Genomic DNA, 20,914 nt, shown 5'->3' with positions numbered 1-20,914 from the left:
AAGTTCCAGTAAGATCGCAGCCTTCTGAAAATCAGTTAAATATGTTGCCAGTCACCTATTTCAAAGGATAAGCCAAACTGGTATGTTCATCAATAGCGAATACAGTCTTACCGAAGTTCCCTTGTGATCGGACGGCACTCAGCCAGTCCTTGAAGCGTAAATTCAGAGACATCTTGGTAAATTATACACAAGTGATCTTGGTAGGTGACTTCTCCCTTGTTCCTGGCATAACGGAAGACTTCTTCTCTCTCCATGAAATAATGTGATTTGACCTAAACATCTCTGGGCCACGGTTGCTGGGATTGCCTTCTGGGTTTCACACGGTGTACCCTATTCAGGTGGAAATCAGGGGATCGTCTCCAAGCAAGGAAGACAGCATACCAGTTACATAAGTTTCCAGGCGTGCGACCGGGACCACCTCACTAAGCCCTGTGAGCCATAGGTTCTCTCTTCTTGAGCGATTTTCGAGGTCTTCCATTTTATCAATCACTAGCAGGAGTTATTCCGCCAATATTTGGCATTTGACCATGGCATCAGTCTGGGCAGTTGACATGGCTTCCAGCCATCCCTCTGCATCAAGGATCTGTTATCCCACGGCAACTATATAGGTGCGGAGCTCTGTTAGTTTTGTGGTTATGTCTTTACGGAGTTCCATTAGGCATGTAGTAAGGTCCTGTTTCGTCTCATTTCTAAGCTTCGCTTTGAAGGCACGGACACTTCCATAAGATCTGATTTGGCGAGAACCATCTCTGTATCAATGTCCACAGATGCCCTTTCGAGGCTGTCAAAGTTGGCAAGAAGACCTCCTCTAGAGGACATTTTCTTCTTGGGGGGGTGGGGTGGGGCATGTGGGGTCCTCTAGCTTATTTGAGCCCAGTGTCCTCACAACAGCCGCAGGAGATCCCACAGCCCCCCAGTGGGAGCCCCCAGTCCCACCCAGACACTAGTGTCAGGTCAACAACAGCTGCCTCACTCCAGTAACATAGGGTAAAAATGACCTGTTCACTCCTATTGACCACTACACGGTATGCTGTCACCACTGCGCTCGTGCTGCTTAGTTCTTGGTGGAAGTGGCAGCCTTCCGCCACTATGAGGGCAATGCTTTGGGCACCCCTCCCAGTCCAATAAGACTGCAATGCTTGATTCAGGCCGATGTCATGGCACATACGCATGATCCGTGTTTGCCTATGACAACACAAATCAAAATTAGGGATCCAGATAACTATACAGTTGAGCACTCAAGGCAGAGGTACACAGATTTCCATGCAGAGGACTTTTCCATCCCAACAAAATGAATAATTATTTCAGATAAAGGCATCGCTTAAGTTTTAGATGGGGACTAACAAAATCTGATATTATGGGTATCTTGTGCAAATTAGTGAGTGGTATTAGAAAGAGAAGAATCAAATAACATTTAAACATGGGCTCTTTGTAAGGAATCATGAGGTTTCAGTGTTCAATTCGATTTCTCTTTTCCACAACTAGTACATATTCCTCATTTATAACTAAGACTGAAATCTCTCAATTATGTCCTTGTTAAAGAATTTTGTTTCTCTGGTGGATTTTGGATGTCCTTTCTTTGATGCTTCTTGATGAACCTTCATTAAAATCTTTGCTCACTGTACATTAATAGTTTGTGTAGTGCCTTCAAGCCATTATTCATAGTTTTCTCTCACTTCCAAATTGTCATTATCCCCAAAAACAAAAGTCTTGCTACCCACCCCCCACCCCAATATGGACATGAGCATGATACAAAGTGTAACTAAAAGGAAGTGGAATGACACTGCACTAATGTATAATGTTTTTATGAATGAGTCCAAAATGCTCCAGAGTCTACTAATTATGGGCCGAAATGCTCCACACAGCGGAAATGCCCGATAAACAGACATTTAAAATAGAAAAAGTTGTCTAAATATCTAATTCAGTTAAATTCTTTTGTTTTTAATCCATGTTTTACACTCTCTTTATCAATTTCAGATCTGTTTTACCCCGATACACCAACCCACAAGATCTTAGATACATTTCTACATTTCATTATAGCAGGAGGATGACTCCTCTGTGGACAAAATATTGGAAATCCTGCAGCAACAAACTACCTTTCTTAGTATAAATAACGTCAGTCTTCATACACTCATTGACACGTCCATTACCAGGCTATCTTTTACTTTTCAGTCATTGTTATCTATTAACTTATTAAATCTCTTTGTGAATATTTTACCACTCTTCCTGCTCCACTTCCCAACTGTACCTTCTAAAAGGGCAAAATTTCGTCATCTGGGAAGTCGTCCTCCATGGTACATTTATAAGGTATTTTACATGTTCAGTTTGTAGTGAGAAGAAAACATGCCAAATCTTCCTCTTCACTCGTATCTGCATCTGGGGTGATTTCTGATTCTATACTACGGTCCTGCCCCTTTATATCCTTGAATCCTCTATGGCATAATTCATAGTTTTTTGCAAATGTATAAAGTATGCTTTCAGAATAATCTACTCTGCCTCAAATGAACGCACCCTGTTTACTTAATTTCACTATTCTAATCTTTCTTGAAATCATCATTTAATCTTTGTCTTTCCGAATATGGTATAATGCATCCCAAAAATGCATTATGGACATGTCATATGCATCCCCCGTAGCGCATTATGTGGTATGTAGATTTAAACAGTACTCCATCATTAAAGACTGATGACCATGATTGATTTACTTTAAAAAGAATATTATTGACTTTAATTTAACACTACCAGCCAGTGTAGTGTGAGATCTAATTTGCAGTATTGGGGGTGTAAGAACAAGAAGTAAGAATGTAATTTTATTTAGCCACTAGAGGGAGTCAAATATATGAACTGAATAAACGTATTAAAACTAGGTATCCCATAAGTAACCAATTGAGATGCATTATAACATGGTTAGAAATCCAATGAAAATGACTATAGAAATAGAAAAAGGACTTATGATGAATGTGTTAAAGACCATGACAGGTAGAGACACATCGCTGTTAATGAGTTATACTTCCCAGTAAATAAAGACGGCAAACTGAGTGCTTTTGTCATCATCGTCATCATTCACAAACTTTATTTGGATAAACATTGTATCCATAAAAGTGCAACAAGGGTTAAAAATGACAAAAGTAACAATACATAATGGTAAGAATTACAGTTGTATAAACACAATATCATAAAATTTGATAGCAAGTTGAAACAAAAATCAACAATAATAGGTAAATCGTTAATATGTAAAACCAATCCATTCAAGATTAAGAACTGTCCGTGTATGATTAAAACTTCGTGATTATGCATTGTCTTACGTGCCCTAGTGGCAATTCTCAAAAATGTGCTTAAGCGGAAAACCAGCTCTTCATCAGCCAAGGCAAGCATACATGAGTAAGCAGAAACCAAAGTAATAGGCCTGCTCTTATTAAGAAATGGGAGGAGAAGCCACTTAATATATTTCATGTAGTATTTGAAAAAAAACAAGAAGTGTTGTATTGATTGGCGACTCACCCCGTCACATGGGCAGGGTAGTGAATCAAGTTTCTGGTGATAACCCAAAGGGAAACGCAATGCAAATTTAACTGTCCCAGCCCTCAGGCGGAATAAAAGGCTCAAAGCGTGCACTCTTCTTATTCACAATTTGTGTGCAATACATTTAGTTATGCATTTAGGCATGTCATTGAAAATATCAGATTATTTAGAACATTGCACTAATAAATGAACATTCACGCATCAAGTACTTTATTACAAAGGGCAAATTTGAGTTTATTACCACAGTATAGCAAACATGATATTAGAAAAACACAGATTACTGCCTCGCAGATTGCTTTTAGCAATTAATTTACACAGGGAAATAACTCTCCTAATGTATAGGATGCCTCTGTAATGTGATTCACCTTACTGCACAAATTTACCCTTCAATCCTGGTTTTGGCCACATACCTTTTGTTAAAACAAATACACATAATAAAATACTATAGCACATACCAAATATGCAGATGCGACATTTTTAGATTGTTATTGCTCATAAGTTAATTAGAAGCTTGTTAGTAAAAGTTAAATAAAGGTTTAACATTCTAATTGCAATCCTGGTCGCTGTTACCTGTACATTGCAGGAGTAGCTTCAAAATGTCTGAGCTTAATGACCGAGTATTGTTAATAAGCAGTCTGTTCAAGAAAGCGGAGCGTTGTAATTACACAATCAGGGCCCATGTTACCTATGCCTTGCTGTCAGTAGCTTCAACACATCTCTGATGTGTATAGTCAGAATGTGTGTTTTATGCATTCAAAACCTGTGTTACTGGAAGCCTTTTATTTATAATAAATAATTTAATTTCTCTTCTTTTACACTAGAGCAAATAGCATAGCCCAGTATTAAAGTATTGATTTCATGCTAACTAATGACACCAAAATGAATATGTAATTTTAAAATTGTGAAAGGACATTTGTGTAATATATTCATTTTCTGCCATCTCGGGGTTCCGGTGAATTTAATAAACACAAACCACTCTGCTTGATGGCTAATGATGTCACCAGAACCCCTAGATGGCAATGTAGGATCATATTACAGGGTTACCTATTATATGTGTTCTGTACAAATATTTTGTAATTATCACCAGAACCCCAAGGTGGCTATGCTGGTTGCTTTTTTTTTTACATTACATGATTATTTTGCTGCAGTTAGCATGAACAAGATGTTTTTATACAGGGAAATATTTGTTGAAAGCAGTTGATGAAATACTGCACTGTTTTTGGTTATTTGTAGAAGGAAGAAAAACATACTTTACTAAATAGGTAAGAATGTGGGGAATTACAAAATGTTTTGTTAAAAGCACATTCTGTCTTTAGAACAGATTTCTTAAACAGATGCTTGTAAGGTATAGCTGACAACTGGTCCTGAATGCAATTATAAAATGCAGGATTTGATTAGCGTCCATAAAGAGATGCTGATTGAACCAAGGGTACTGGTAAATGTTAGTAGTGTGAAGTTGCTGCCGGTACGGTAAGGTGCAACTAATAACTGGCCCTGATTGCAATTCGTGGTTTGGTTACCTTTTATGAAGAATATGGTGATTATAGTTATAAACAAATCTGTAAATGACAGATCAGAGAACCTAACCAAAGGGAAGGACTTCCGCTAAATGTGCGAAACAACGCCCCGAATCTAAGAAGAGAAAATTCTCTTCTTGAGTCCAATCACTCACCAAGGGTTGCACCTAGGTGACATGCTTCATTATTGGGGCCATCCCAGACAGCTACTGTCTGGGGCGTGCTGCAACTTGCGGAACTACGTAGGAGCACTTTTTGTGGAAAAAATGTGTAGTGCAGTGTATGGGGGAGTGGTGATGGTGATGCTAAAAATACCTAGCTAGTGAGCGATTAATTTATTCCTGCTCCTAGATGGTATGGATAAAAAGGGGTTAATAGTAGGGAGGAAGTGCAACTGTTAAGTGTATACTGTCCCTAGTATTTGGTCGACATGTTTCAAGGTTTTTCCCTAAACCTCTTCTTCAGGACCACATGGGGACCAGCTCCATGCATTCCACTCCGTGAAAAAAACAATCCTATACTAAAGAAATAATATAATAAAGAACAGATGCACACCTAATGTGTGAGCACCAAAATTAAATGGATACGGTTGAAATCAGACTCGTAGTATTTCTGTTTTGGCAACGCTGTGCCTCATGAACTGCCAGGGTGGAGGGGCTTGTAGTAACCATGGCTCCGCACTCCTCCATCAATGACACTTATTCGTACCCGGGCGGACCGCATATGCTGATTAAACAAAAGATCATGGTATAGCTCAGCAGAGTGGTATAAGGCTTTCATTGTTTAAAAAAACTGTCATGCACGTCAAACCAATACGCTGGTGGCAAGGAAATAAGACTAGGCGTCCCACTGGAAAAAATATTATTTCACAGGAATTAAGTAAAATATAGAAAGTATTTCATGGCTATGATTTAACGCATGGCCAGGGAAAGAATACCATTCAGTTTTCCCCGTGTTCTTTTCCCTCTTCTCCAAACATGGCCATCAGACATAAACGCAGTCTACAGTAGGATATAAAGAGGAAAACCATGGCGAGTCAGTGAAGAAGTCGCGGATTACTGTAGAACTAAAAACTGGTTGGGGCAGTGCAGACTGGATGGACTTTTCTGATGACTTAGATCTTGTAATACATGGGGGCTTGGGCATTCATGGGCTCAATAAGTTGGTTGCATAAAAAGCGCTCTGTTCCTCCAAAGCCATCATATTGTTGCTACAAATGGTGGGCCACAGGGATACACTGAACAAGCTCAACACCTGGTCAGCAACAGATAATGTATGTTTGCAGGGATTTACAGAATGCTCGACGATGAATGGTCTCTTGAAGCACATGAGGCTGCCTGCTCCAGAACCGCAGGCCTCCCAATCAGGCTTTATTAATGCAAGGAACCATTGACAAACGAAGGGAGCCAGAGAGAAGGGGGCCTGATGGAATGTGTAAATGAAATCTAGATAAGATACGTTTGTTACCCAGTGTAATAGGTGTCTAGTTCAACAGGATCATTATGCACTGTTGTCTCCCAATAGCCAGTGTTGAAATCTTTATGTTATACATAGAATGGTCTGTTGAACAGGCCATAAATTAGCATGGATAAGCTCAGTTTGTATTCCCGGCCCCCGCCCACATTGCTCAAGCCTTCTTCTTTTTCAAGAACAATGCTTTAGGCATTCTATGGCCTGGCTCCTCTGCACTGCAGTCATCTTCTGTTAAATCTGCATCCGCTCACTAACCATCTTGCTTTTCGGAAGGGTCCAAAACTCATAATTTTTGTGAAATCCCAATCTCTTCTCCTTTGATGTGCTTTCTTCTGTTTGTTTGGCTCCATAGTGCCCGGCACCTTAAACCAATTGTTGACAGTGCACTTTCTTTTTCATTTCATATCAATGAGCCCATGTGAAGTAAGCCCCTTCCCTGCATTTACGACTACGCATGAACGTGCATTATTATGAGCCGCTCTTCTGGCTGAAAGAACGTACTGCATCAGTTGTACTAATACTCCGTTGCAAGGAGTCAGTTGTAAGTTAAACAGCTGCCATGTTGCCTTGTCTCTTTGTTTCACCATAATACTGCATGCATCCTCCACACAGTGCTCTTTGTCTGTCTGTCTCTAAATGCACACCCCAGCATCCCCTTGGATAAGAATGTCTTTGAAGGCATGCTTACAATCTAGCATCTCTGGAAGCCACATTCTCAACTAAAATGGCCCTCTTAGATGCTTCAGTGTTCTCTATGGTCATAGATAAGAGCCATGTAGCATAAGACTTACAGTGACCACAACCTTCGAATACCTCTCTCCTACATGCCTAGCTCAGTGGGCGGTCTTGTCGCTCCATTTCCCAAGCAAAGTGACAGAGTAAGACAGCCAACATGCTGGATACGGTGAAAGAGTCTTTAGAAGTGACTGCAAATTTGGTCAAATGTATTTCTTTTGACTTTTACAAGTGGCCTTTTATATTGTCAGTATTACCCTAAAGGAAGGCAAGTGGAAGCTGTGATAAGGTAAGACATTATCCAGGCAAAATATGTTCACATATTTCTAGTTTGTAACTAGTACATGATGAAGCTGAATGGGATTTCTTTTTTATATTTCACATCTATTCTATTTGCACTTTATATCAATCACTCTTGTAGCATAACGGTGTACTGTGTCTACATTTGTCTATTCTTTTCTCTCTATAATCAACATTTCTGCTCTTCTTTCTGCTCTTCTCTTTTGTTCTTTATTTGTGGACGTAGCAAGTCTGAGAGCCTCCTCAGTGCATGCAAACTAAATAAGGCGAACCCCAGGTGAGGGCATATTAGATTTGTTTTCTGATGTAAATGCAATGTAGATGTAGTTTTAGATGTAGCTTTCTTCTTTGTTGACGTATAAATGAGCAAAACTTTAAAAGAAAGATGAGATTTTTTGCTGTACATTACAAAAGATTGTAAAACATAAATGTCTGCTTTCCATACTTTTTTTCAGTTCGAATTTTATAACATTTGTATTTGGTAATGTGACACCCACAAACATACAAAGGCTGGAGGTGGGTTTGCCAGAGTTTGCATCATTCAGAAATTGTAATTTTGTCAGTAAAATGCCTTTGTGTTTGGTACTTTCATGGTTTTTTATATGAATCGAGCAAGACATTTTGAAAAATTAGAGAATACGCCACAAAAAATGTAACGAAACAAGTTGTTTTGTTGTAAAACTATAAATGGAAACCTTTTGCTAATTCCTATGTTACATTTTGCAGCTTCAGCCCATGTTTTGTTGTATCCAGGTAAAATATGTATAACACTTTTTTCTACCCAGGTTCTACCTTCACAGCTAACTCGCACTATGTGAACAGCCAATCGTGAGCAGCAGAACTAGAGTTTATACCCAAAACTTTTATGACATGGCCTTGCATACACTAACATCACATTCCACTGTATTGAGTAAAACATGTATCTAGTTTGCTTAATATTGTACTTGTGCATTCAAGTGGCTGAAAGGGGACAAACCTCCAAAAAATAAATACAAATGACAATTTGAAGAGGATTGAAATGTTGTATTTTAGGTTATTAAAGTGATACAAATTACGTTGTACCTGTGGTAGTGAAGGTAGCACATAGGCACAATCTCTTGCACGCATGCTTAGCCAACAATATTAACAATGAAAAAATAAGAGGATGGACTTATTTCCTGAATGATCTCTCGCTGCAGATGTAGCGGGTGGAGGGAGGAGAGGAAGAGGTATTCTTCATTCAGTAACCGATAGGGTAAATCGTGTATGAAGATTATGTATGGATAAAAACAATACTATACTAATAAGCAACACCCCCATCTGCCAGACGCCCCGAAGGTGCAAGGAGGCTACACATTTTGCATTTGGCACCAGCCTCTCAGTGAAATCTGAACTTAGTAATGGCAACACTAATGAAAATACCTTTTGAACCTATGCATATAATAGATTTTAAATTCCATATTCTGTAAACAGCCTTTCTAATTGCTGTCGGATATGTAAGCAGAGTACATGAATTGGAAGCACTATTATTAGACAAAAATGTATGTGAGTTAAACAAATATAAGATGGTTATGACAAGGCATCCAAAGTTTCTTCCCAAAGTGCTGTCACACTTTCACAGAAACCAACCCATTCAACTTCCCACACACCTAAAACACAGCTAAAAGACCATTGGATGCCCTCTGTTAGAAGAGCAATGTTATATTTGGAAAACACCAAGGATATTCGAAAAACTAATCATTTCTTCTCTATGGGAACCACTGCCCTGGAGGTTGGTCCCTTCAATCTCTTTGCAGAGGTCCTCACTAGCGGGTGCATTTATAATGTTTTGGAATCTGTAAGCTGCACTCACTGGTGTCCCCTACTGGCCTACCCTTCTAAATTGAGTCCAGTGACCTGGGGCAAAGAGACTCACAACATAATTATTATTATTATGTAAATGTTTGCAAACCTCTGTTTTGATTTTAAAATGTTAATGTGAGCATGGGAGTTAGCAAAGGTGCCTTTTGTATGAAACATCGATTGCTAGGTGGATGAGGTCTGATGTCCACAGAGAAACGACGACAGCCTCTCTCCCACCTCTTCTCCTGGTCCATGCTCCTCACTCCTTGGGTATACTTTTTACGAAAGCATCAAGTGCAAGATGAATTGTACAGACAATAGAAATGGCTTACACACTGGCAAAAAACACTAATCAGCAAACCAAAAGCAAACGAAACAAGAAAGAAGGGAGAAATGTTTGCTTTTTTTTCTATCTTATGTCTTGTTAAGACACATGCTGGTGCCACATGGTCCTCAACACATATCTTCAAAAAACATTGTTGTATAGATATTGAGACCCAAAAAGAGGCAGTTTTAGGTCAGACAATATTGAAACATGTATTTCGTAAAACTCTTCCACCAAAAACACTTCCACAATACTCCCACAACATCTGTGCACAGCATGTGAATCTAAGATGATCGAAGTTACTATAGAAACCGTGATTTGGCAGCTAGAGATTCTTTTAGATTTGCATATGATCCTACCACCTCATTCTTGTCACAAAGTCTCTAAAATGTAAATCACATTTTGGAGCACTGTGAGTTTACTGTCGACATCATAGTGAGTGATAGGGCTCCGCCCTAGTTGATGCCCACAAAAAATATATATAATATTTAGGACCACTTCCAGACCCAACCACTAGATGGCGGAATAATGCACAGTATGTGAATATAGATGAGTCTCAAGCTACAAAACCATTGCTACAGGCAAGCACTGGTTTCTTTTTTCACCTTAATCACCTCCCCCCTCTCATAGAATTATCTAAAAATGTATCCCTGGAAAGACCTATTCAATGTTATACCCATTGTCCCAAAAGGAATAAGAATTAACTCCACATCCATCAGCAAACTTTTGCAAAGCCAACTACCAGGGTTATGTATTAATATCACCATCAATTCCATCTAATTCTTTTGGGAGGCAATTTTTCTAGATATAGAGCAGGCAATTGGGAAGAGAGTTCTGCTTGAGGCCGAGGCTGCTCTGTTTGGATTAGGTAGCGACAGAACTATGTTGCAAGGGCGAAAAAGTTTCTCTATTTATTTCTTGTACTGTAGCCCGCTCTTTGATTCTTCAGAATTGGAAATCTAGTGACGTTCCCTCTCATTTGAAGTGGTTTAATAAAGTGAAAAGGACACAAAATTTTGAAGAAGCTTATGCAAGAAGGGTGGGAGCCACTAAGAAATTTGAAAACAATTGGAAGTTTTTTAGTAATCTAGAAAAGCTAAAGGAGGGATATTAACACTTGATATTGATGTAGAAACTGTAGCAGTTATTGTGATAAAAAGCACTAGCACTTTATTTGCCATTGCACTTTAGAAGCTCTAGCACTTTCCATGCCGTTTCACTTTATTACATGTTTTGCACTTTGCACATTGCTAGTTTTGTTGTTGATGCTATTAGCTGCTACAGCCATATTCTTTCTTTAAATTTTGTCATGGTAAGAAGAAGCTATCGTTTTTTTTTTTTAATGGTTTCTATAACTATCTTTATGATAATATGTATTTTATGTACTTAATGCTCTGCTCAATAAAAAAAGTTTTTAAAAAATCCATCTAATTCACTACTCTGATCTCCAAGAATACTGCATGGTCTAGAACACTCCATCCAGTTTAGGAAATCGGTTGAAACTATGGGTCTGCTACATGAACATTATCAAGATCTAATCTTAATTATAAAGACTTGTCTTTCACCCACATCATCAACTTGCTCATTTGTTTGCTCTTCTAAAGAATCAATCATGAATAAAAAGTTCCATAGAGCATAACAAAATTCTTTGTTGGCTGCTTTTCAGGAAACTGGAAAAGATCGGGACGAAACAATAAACACGTCAATCCGTGTTAGCGTTAAAAATCCACACAGCCAGAAATACAAGGACACGTTAATCTGAAATGCTCACCCTCCGGAGTGGCGCACTGAGCAAAATGTTATGGACTGGAATGTAATCCTAGTGATTGGCAGAGACTGAGACGCTTGCAAGGATTTCACCCATCATCTTTTGGTTACTTTCATATATTCCCATATACATTTACAAAAATAAGCAACAGTGATTCATTATGGTCAGGCTTTGTTGCCTGTGCGTACATTTGCAGGGATAATAACAAAGCAATATCAAAGATTAGATTTCTGGTGTTCCCTACAAAGTAGAACGCTGAGTCTGTGGTGGAAAATTGGCCTACCAAGCTTTCTTTGAATCTGTGTAGCTGGGGATGAGCAGTCCACTCTCATATCAAAACCGGCGGTGTGAGTCGAGTTGCAATATAACCCAGTTATTATATTGAAAGAAACATGTGACTGTCCTACCAGGTTTCTTAATCGTAGTACCCTCGCAAACATGGTTGAACATGGAGTATATGCCCACACCAAAATGGTCAGCGCTTAAGACCCACTTCTCTGAAGCACCGACTCAGGGTCCAAGCAAGTCTGTCTTCATAGCCAATATTCGCCATAAAGCTAAAGTGTTGTGTCCTGCTTTTGGCACTTTGGAAGCAGTCCCTTCCAACCTGCTTCAGAGCATTTTATTTTAATTTTATTTTATTTACTGAAATTTATACAGCGCATGGCTACCCCAGCGACGGGGCGTCCCAGCGCTACCAAGTAAACATGATTAAAACAGACAGCGAAAACGCCACCAAAAAAATTATCCCGAAAAAGCCATGTCTTTATAGCTTTACGGAACTCCAGGTGATTTTGGAGTCCTTGAACTGCAGGGGGAAGAGCATTCCAAAGTTTAGCCTGCTCTGACTCTACGGACATGGGGAATGCAGACCAGTCTTAGACCCGATGACCGGAGAGGACGGTTCGGACTGTATGGAACTAACAAATTAGCTAGAACAGAGGGAGCTTGATGAGACAGAATTTTATGGGATCCAGTTCTGACATCCAACCAACTAGGACGAGGCAGAGTTTTCATCTGCAGAGGGGTTTCTGTAAAGAGACCCATTGCCTTTCCCTCAGAATTCACTACAGTGGTCCAGGCTTCATGGCCCTTGCTAAGTAGAACCTCCAGGTGCCTGAAACCTTGTGCCCTCCGCTTACGGCTTTGAGATTAAGGAAGCCGGAGAAGAGGGGGCAGTGAGGCTGTCCTTGTTGTTTCACTGTGGACATCAGACGTCCTCTAGCTAGGAATCAAGGTTTCACATGAAAAGATGCCCATGATCATCCAAGAGTAACTCTAACGGCAGGTGCATGGGTGCATTTGCGAGCTCCCATGCTCACGTGAATATTATTGCAAAACCAAAACTAATAATACATGTGTTCTGGGGCTCCTTTTTGACACAGGTCACTGAATTTAATTTCACGAGGTAGGCCAGTAGGCAACACCACTGAGTGCAGTTGTTAGGTCCCAATCACTATAAATGCACCTACCTGTGAGGACCCCTGTAAACGGATTGAAGGGAGGTACGCTAGCTACCCACCCAGAGAGTTATGCATTGGAAGACCGTCAGAGGGTTTGCAAATATTTCCGAGATCACAAATGGTGGCCTTGAGGAGCACGAAACAATGTGGTTTATTGTATCTCTTGGGATCAGAAGCCAGAAACATTTGCCCAAAAACATATAATGGTTTAGGGGATCCTCAGGACAATGGATAAATGGTGGGGATATAATTGCTGCGCAGATGATCATGGACATGTGTCCCAGCATTTATTTTAAATGAAATGTTACCCAATGTAGTCTAACTGCAAACACTGGTCTTAATGAGAAACAGTGCAGTGAATGTGGGTTTTGAATGAACCAAACTTAGAATTAACTCTACATATTTTCACATTTCTGTATTGGTTTTACAACATATAACAATAATATGGGCCTATCTGGGACTAGGGCACCGTGCTAGGAACATACACAGTGGAGTCACATTAGTTCATATGTCACGCATCTTCAGCCTGGTACTAAACAATATGGTTAGACTGCAGGCCAGCATTGTATAAACATAAGATACCATAGATGTAGTCGATGGTCCTATTGGGGGTGTCTGAAGCTTGTGGGACAGCCACTTAATAGCTGCTTGTGTACTGTTTCTACCTCGACTATTGTTGGGACGCTGTAGCATGTGGCTGGATACATGAAGGAAGCTGCTATGTGAGGAACTTTGCATGCATTGTGCATGGGACAACCATGCCCTAGATTGTGCATCTACAAATATTGTGAGTGTCTCTAGGTTGTCAGGGGCAGTGCAACTGACTTTAGTGTCCATAATGGGACACGGTCCACTTCTTACTGTCTCGTTGCCGGAGACCCTTAAGTGAGCAATAGTAGATTGGGAGGTGTTCAGGGGGACAGGTGGTCGCATGTCATCTTTTGCTTCCAGGTTCCTAATGTAGAGGTCCCAAGTCATTACCCCGGCTCTGGCTCCGTTACGTCTATGGGTCTCCGTAAGGACATCTGATTGAGCTTTTGCCCACTTTAACAAGATGTGGAGCCAACATTGCATGTCCGAGGCTACATATGATTTCCACGACAGTGCAGTCTGCCATTTGAACAGTATACATGCTAAATCAATGCATTTATGTAGGTATTTATCCTCCCTGGCCCAAGGCCTAATTAACTCTTTACTTAACATGAATACTTTATAATAAGCTTGTCCTTTTCTATGTTTCATTGCACTTTGCTTCACTGTAAAGACTCCATCCCCATAGTGATCTATCTGCAGCCAAATGTGCCGTACCTCTGCTAGGTTCACCAACACAAAGCTCATTGGAGCCAAATGGCACACCATGTTACCTTTGCAGCCAGTCTCGAGGTTTGTCCAGCCTGCAGCCCTTTGTATACTATTATATTTATGCATTTGGCTGCTGCTGGAAAAGTGAACCTAGAGCTCCCCTGACCACCATGTTCTAATGTCTCAAAGCCCAGGTGGGTTAAGAGTCATCCGTGACTAGGCAGCACTGGTAGTCTGGCTGAGGAAGGACAAGAAAGCACTGCTATTTGTAAACTCAAAATGTTTTTGACCATCAGCACAAACGTATACAACTGTTTTTCTTGCAGCAAAACTCTTCGACAAATAGCTAAGCAATTAATAGCCGCATGCAGCTGATATGAAATTTGAACGTTCCTAAGTAATCGTCTCAGACAGTCCTTATTTTTTTGTGCGCTTCTTGTTGCATTCTGGGAGAACATTTTACATAGGTTTCCAAAACCTCAGCATGGCTAGTGGCGGGGTCTGAAAAGACCGATTTGGTGATGGCATCGAATGTGACATGGGTCCCTTGGCATCTATGAAACTGCGAATCAGTTCTACTGAGCCATGGATCCGATGTAGAAAGAATCTCCAACGTTTTGAAAGGAATGTTTTTCCTTGCTAGAACCGTCAAGTGGCTTCATGTTGCTATGTCCTGAATTTCTGGCTCGCACGGTTTTTTGGGCTTTACTTGGCAAGATGAAAAGTGAAACTAAAGTTTCAAAATGCAGTATGCTCATAACAAGCCAGAGCTTACTCAGTCTTGCACAAGACGCACCCAATTTGGTTAAAATGAGCATTTGGAAATTTAGGGCAATCTGGACCAAAACTCCACGTTGTATCTATGCTATAATTAACTAGATTCTAGTACTGTGATAATAACTATGGGCAGTTGGTTTTAAGCTTTTATTTACATTGTCACCTGGCTTTTGCAAGGTAAAAGGAAATAAAATACTACATCTAAAATGTCAGTGAATATCTTTACATAGAAAGTGAAGAATCGGATGGGGGACTGGTGCTAGGAGTCGAGAAACCTGCAGGAATTAAACCAACAAAATAAGGACGGGTTAAAGGGAAAAACTAAGAGATAAAAACAATTATCTACCTGTGAGTTGGGTACCAATAAACATCTGTCATTTCAGCGTCAAGGTACCCTTCAGGGTGAACAAATACTTTACAAGTACATGCTACCTTGTGTTACAAAAAAAAATAAAAAATACTTATTCTCTACACACTGGGTGGCCTGGCATAAGCATGCCCCTAATAGCCGCCCAAACTACTGCAATGTAGGCTTAATCTGCTAGTCCATGGCCAGTGAAGGGTCCTCCCACAGAGACGATTAAGAGTCGACAATTGAGTCGTTTCCCATGCGGGTAGGCGAGTGTAGTGTAGTGTAGTACAGTTGTCATTTGTGCTGCAGTGGAACCTCTGTCAGATAAGGCTGGGTATTTCTAGATGCTGTAGGTTTCTACGCAAGTTCTTCTTTGGCTCGGCTGGCCTGTTTTTGAATGCTAATGGTGCTGAAAGGGTTTCAGATCTCTTGCTCTTCTTTCCTAATTGCCCTTCCCATTGAGAGGAGGCCACCTTAAAGTTTGATGGTGGCAGACACTGACTATCGAATCCTGTCCTGTCTTTCTTTCCTTCTTTGCTTCTTTCTTTCTTTGCTTCTTTCTTTCTTTGCTTTTAGGTGCATTCGTTTCCTAAACGTAATTGCCATTGCTTTCAAGATATAGGCATACTGGTTGAACAGCAGAAAGAATGACATATATGGCTTTTCCATTTCACCTTCAAAATTTCAGAATCCTTCGCAGATACTTTGCTTTTAATGCCCCCATTTCCTACAGGATATCAACATGTGTAGCATGATTTCAAATTGTTTTCTCTGCACAGGCGACTGTTCGATGTGTTCTTATTCCTTCTTGCTTTCTACTCTTTTTTTTAGCTAGCACGTTAAGTCTCGCTTTCGAACTGCATCTTCTTTCTTCTTTATAGTGGTCATAAAGCTTATCATTTTGGAAGCATCTTCCGAAGCTTCGAACCTTGGTCGATGTTTTGTAATATCTTTCTCTTTCTCTTTCTCTCCATGCTTCTAATATGGTCATATGCTAGGTCTGCTTGCAGGCAGCCGCATTCAAAAGTATACGTTTTGTGATCCATGTTAAAAGTTCCTGAAATGTTAAATGTATAAGTCTGCATTCAAAATCATGTTCTATCAAAATGCTTCTCTGGTACAATCGGGGGCAGTCTTCCCTTCAACGTGGTTCAATTTCGCTGCAGGATACATATATTTATCCTTCTCGACAAAGCCTGCTATTCCTTGATAGATGTGCAATGGGAACATTCAATCTTTATTTAGCATTAGAAACAACTAATACTTCCTTTTTTTCCTCCACAAAGCACTGTCAAAAGAACCAGCTCTACAGAGCTTGTATCTGCAGGTGGCCGAAGAGAGAGCTTTGGAGACGGCAAAAGCAGTCGCAATCGAACCGGATCCACAAGCAGTTCCTCGAGTAGCAAAAAGAATAGCGAAAGGTATGAAAAACAAAACCGGTCTGTGTAATGAAATTCATGCCTGTAGAACTCTTACTCCCTCATTACGCATTGCCTGTTAGTGGTCCAGTAATTCTGACCACTTGAGATAGCCGAACTGGCCCAAATGGCATTTCCAAGGGTCGGAAGAACTGGCAAATAGTAAATTGAGCCATGAGGGTCAATTGAGGAATGGAGAACTGGAATTGCCAAGGCTCCTCAGAGATTACGGGCAGCTCATAATGAGGGCTTAAAGGCTGATTTTTCATAATTGTACATTTAATGTGTTTTTGTGAACATTATTGGTAGGAAAATAAAAACATTTATATATATATAATTAATTTCAAATGTAAATATCACATCAAAAGAAGAAAAAAAAGAGAGAAAAGAAAAGAAATAAAACAAATTGAAGTAGGAGAACACTTTTAAGAGTGCACGTGAAGCCAACAAAGTCCCAAAATAACATAAAGGAAGAATTTTAAAAATATAAAAACTTTTGGGAAACATCCTTCAAAATAAAAGCTGCAGTGTTTTGCTTTTTAAGATCATGTCAGTGACATTTTACTCGGGGTCTAGAAAGATGTCCCTGAAATTCGGCATGCAAGTTTTTAACATTCTTTTGGTATGGCGAGTAATGCCTTCTCCATTCTGTTGTGTTCCCAATTTACTTTTTCCCACTTAATATTTGACTTGGAAGTCAACAGTGTATTATTAGGGTACTCAGAAATATTCTTCCACCCCAGTCTTCTCTCTCTGTATCTTTCAGACTTTTACTAACTTATACCTTGATTTTTCCAACCGTTTCCCTGATTTCCAAAATCCAGTTCCTCTTGTGCTTTAATTTCTACTTCTGTTCCTGTTGGTATATTCAGATGACTTCTCCTGCCCCAGTCTTCTCTCTTTGTATCTGTCAGATTATTTTAATAACCTATACCTTGATTTTCCAACCATTGCCCTGATTTCCTAAATCCTTTTCCTGCTGTTCTTTAATTTCTTATCCTATTCCTATGTTCGTATATTAATATTAATCCTCCCATCCCAGTCTTCTCTCTCTGTATCTGTCAGATTATTTTACTACTTCTCCTCAATGAAAGTCATCAAGAGCTACCAATATTATTAGTGTTGTAATAGTGACCACATCAGACAAGATTACATCAACGGCCACCATATGCAAGATTACTACCAGTGATCACTTCAGAGCATCAGCCATGGTTATAAGCAGTAATCTAAAAATGTCTGTCAATATGGAATGCCTCTACATGGGTAGAATATGACAGCCATAACTGCAACACCCTTGGCACCACGGTATTACCATTTGTACATAGTCTCTCAAATGCCACATGATTTTTCACTCAAATATCAACTTAAAATATATTTTAGAAAGTCAGCAATTTTTCTCCAAATGTCAGCTGAGGAGTTGTGAAAATACTCACATTTTCTAATCGAATGAGCACTTTGCTATTTTGGTATGCTTGTGTTAATTCAACCAAGCAAATGCTTATAATACAGTAGGCTGGGCTGCACACAGGAGAGACACCGACGGATAGCTGGAGAGCTACCAGAAGCTCATGGGCTTCTCTGGGAGAAGCTTGTTCTAGGTGGAGTATGTCAGTAGAGTAATGAGAATGTGCCACCTTTGCAGCATATGTTGCAAGATTAAGGAAGGGACAATTTCTCCAATTTGGGAATTGGACGAGCACAAGAAAGCACGGCAATTGCATGCATCCATATACAATAATGGGCTTGATTCACAAAATCGTTTGTAAGAGTTAAGTTCCACTTATGCATGCTTCTGGATTAAATTGCGAGTACAAATTATTCTTGTATTTCTTAAAATGTGAACATGCCCTTGTACATGGATTTGCATATGTGTATATACAAGCAAATGTGGTGGTATTTCACTCAGTAGGCCCTCTCCCAGAATGAGTGACCGGGCCGGACTGGGAACAGAAACCAGCCCTGGCAAACTGCTCGGCCGGCCCCTCTGGTAGGGGAGAAGGGGTGCAGCCCAGCTGTCTGCTAGGGCCGGTTTCGGCCGATTATGTTACCAGGGCCGATATTGCCTGCCCCCGGTAACAAAAACGGCCCTCCAGGGGCCTAAACGGCCCCAGCCTGGCGGCCCAATGGGGATACACCCGGTGCCCACGATGGCCAGTCCTGCCCTGAGGAGTGAGTAGGCCTTCCATGGTGCGGATACTATGAAAAGTTTGTGAATACCCAGACAGACATCCATGAGTTGGCTCATTTAAAAAAAACATTCCTATGATCCATTCAAACATTCAAAACAGTCAGAGGTGTATCTATATCAAGTGAAAGAGTAAATCTCTTTCATGGTAGGAATGGGAACGGCAGGCCGCCAAAATTAGAGGGGGAGAGGTGAAGCGATACTGCCAAATATTTCTTTTTGGGAGAAATAAAATTAAAAAAGAGCAATTCTGGTGAAGGCATCTTTACAATCACAGTTTTATAGTGTGTAAAATTCAGCAGCGGTGCATCCATGAGAGCGTAGAAGCGTCGCCCTCCACTGGAGAGCAGGAAACATGAAAAATAAAATGGTAAAAAAAACACCTTTATTACCATTTTATTTTTCGTACTGGCAGCAGACAAGTCGATGGGGGGGAGGGGGCGGGGCAGCAGTAGAGAGGAATTCTGTGCACTTAGTTTAAAGTGTGCATGTCACTTTTGTCAGCCGCCTTGCTACGGCCTGCCTGACGTACACTTTAAAACTCCACCCCAACTGTCACAGACAGTTGGTTTAGAGCAAGCACAGAACCCCAGTGCTTTAAGGAGTGTTGCACCAGCGCGCTCCAGCCAATCCTGGTGCTTCTCTCATGCTGCTAAGAGAAGCATTCGGATTGGTAGAAGGGAGTAGCTTGCTTGAGCTCTGGGATCCTGTGCTGCCATAATGAAGAGGAGCACCCAGCATGAGGCAACAGGTAAGTAAATCTTTTTTATATATAAAGTTGCTTTAATTCGCTGACCGGCACTGTGAGAAATTCGCAGTGCCTTCAGTCTCAACTCCAGAGCTCTCAATCGTGGCCCGTTATAAACACAGTTTAAAATGGACGATGACTTAGAGCTTTGGCCCTAAGGGCACTGCTGGTTTTTATTAGTGCCTGTCAGTGTGCCTGTCGCCCCACCTGTGTTAATTACAGCTGGCCGCGTCTGGTACAATTACGCAATTACAGATGGTGAGCTCATTTTATATGCCCTCGAAAAGGAATGTACAATTCTGCAATCCTGACTCGTATCCTTGGGCTCTCGTGTGTTCAGATCTCCATTGTCCCACAGCTAGACTTGTGCTAAATTAGTACCTCTGCATATATACAATTCGTAAAAAAAATAGTTACGGTAAAGTTAAGGTTACAAATTAAATTAAAATAAACACTGGAATTCGCAAGTTTTGGTTTACTCAACATTCCATAACTGGCACAGCAGTCCTAAAAACCATAACTCACACATCAAATGCAGTATTCATTACCTTCTTTTTGATGTGACAGCTGCACTTATAAACGTTGTAAATAATGTTGATTACATTACATATTATATTACCATTAACACTATGAAAGAGATGACAATAAATGCAGTATTATTTAGTGGCCTAAGTGTGTTAATTCAGTTGTGCTTTCAGGTGCTGATAATTAAGAATTGCATTGTATGCCTCTTTCTGATTTTGCTTGTCTTACAAATGATGTGGTGCACAAGACAACTTTCAACACTTCTCGGTAATATATCTTTAGTTTATGTCCTGCATTGTGCCTTATACTGCAGGATCAGGATTCAGTCATTGAGGGTTTGTTGCATACATTAGAACAGCTTACTGCATAGTTATTGGGGTCAATGGAAAAATCTATGACTGGGTTGCTATGAACTTCATCCCTGTGGAAATGTATGTACTCAAATATGTAACCGAATGATGGCTTGTAATTACAAGTAATGTATGATGTATATTGAAAACAATAAAAAATAAAACATTTAAAATAATAATCAACTAAGCTTTTTCTCCTGCCACAGCCAATAACTACAACATTGTATAACTGATAGATGGTATTACTGGTAACAATAGGCATGATTGGCATCTCATTTAAAAAACCAAGCAGGGCGTAGAGGTATTTAACTTTTTCAGGTCTCACCTAAAGACAGC

The 20,914-nt window shown here is 40.1% G+C and overlaps 1 protein-coding gene across 10 annotated transcripts in view; it reads left to right on the top strand.

Moving 5' to 3' along the window:
* The window catches only part of EML1 (EMAP like 1), an 889,011-nt gene that overhangs the window by 654,681 nt on the left and 213,416 nt on the right, over positions 1 to 20,914 (top strand). For 5 of the 10 annotated variants that reach the window (XM_085626396.1, XM_085626393.1, XM_085626394.1 and 2 more), the window contains 2 exons: positions 7,771 to 7,821; positions 16,639 to 16,773. In XM_085626396.1, coding sequence (XP_085482522.1) covers positions 7,771 to 7,821; positions 16,639 to 16,773 — 186 coding nt within the window. The remainder of the gene's footprint in view (positions 1 to 7,770; positions 7,822 to 16,638; positions 16,774 to 20,914) is intronic. The other 5 variants (XM_085626400.1, XM_085626399.1, XM_085626397.1 and 2 more) reach the window with 2 other exon arrangements.

The sequence above is a fragment of the Triturus cristatus genome, chromosome 9, assembly GCF_964204655.1.
Source record: "Triturus cristatus chromosome 9, aTriCri1.1, whole genome shotgun sequence".
In the NCBI taxonomy this organism is placed as follows: Eukaryota; Metazoa; Chordata; class Amphibia; order Caudata; family Salamandridae; genus Triturus; species Triturus cristatus.
This window is presented reverse-complemented; position numbering and strand designations above follow the sequence as displayed.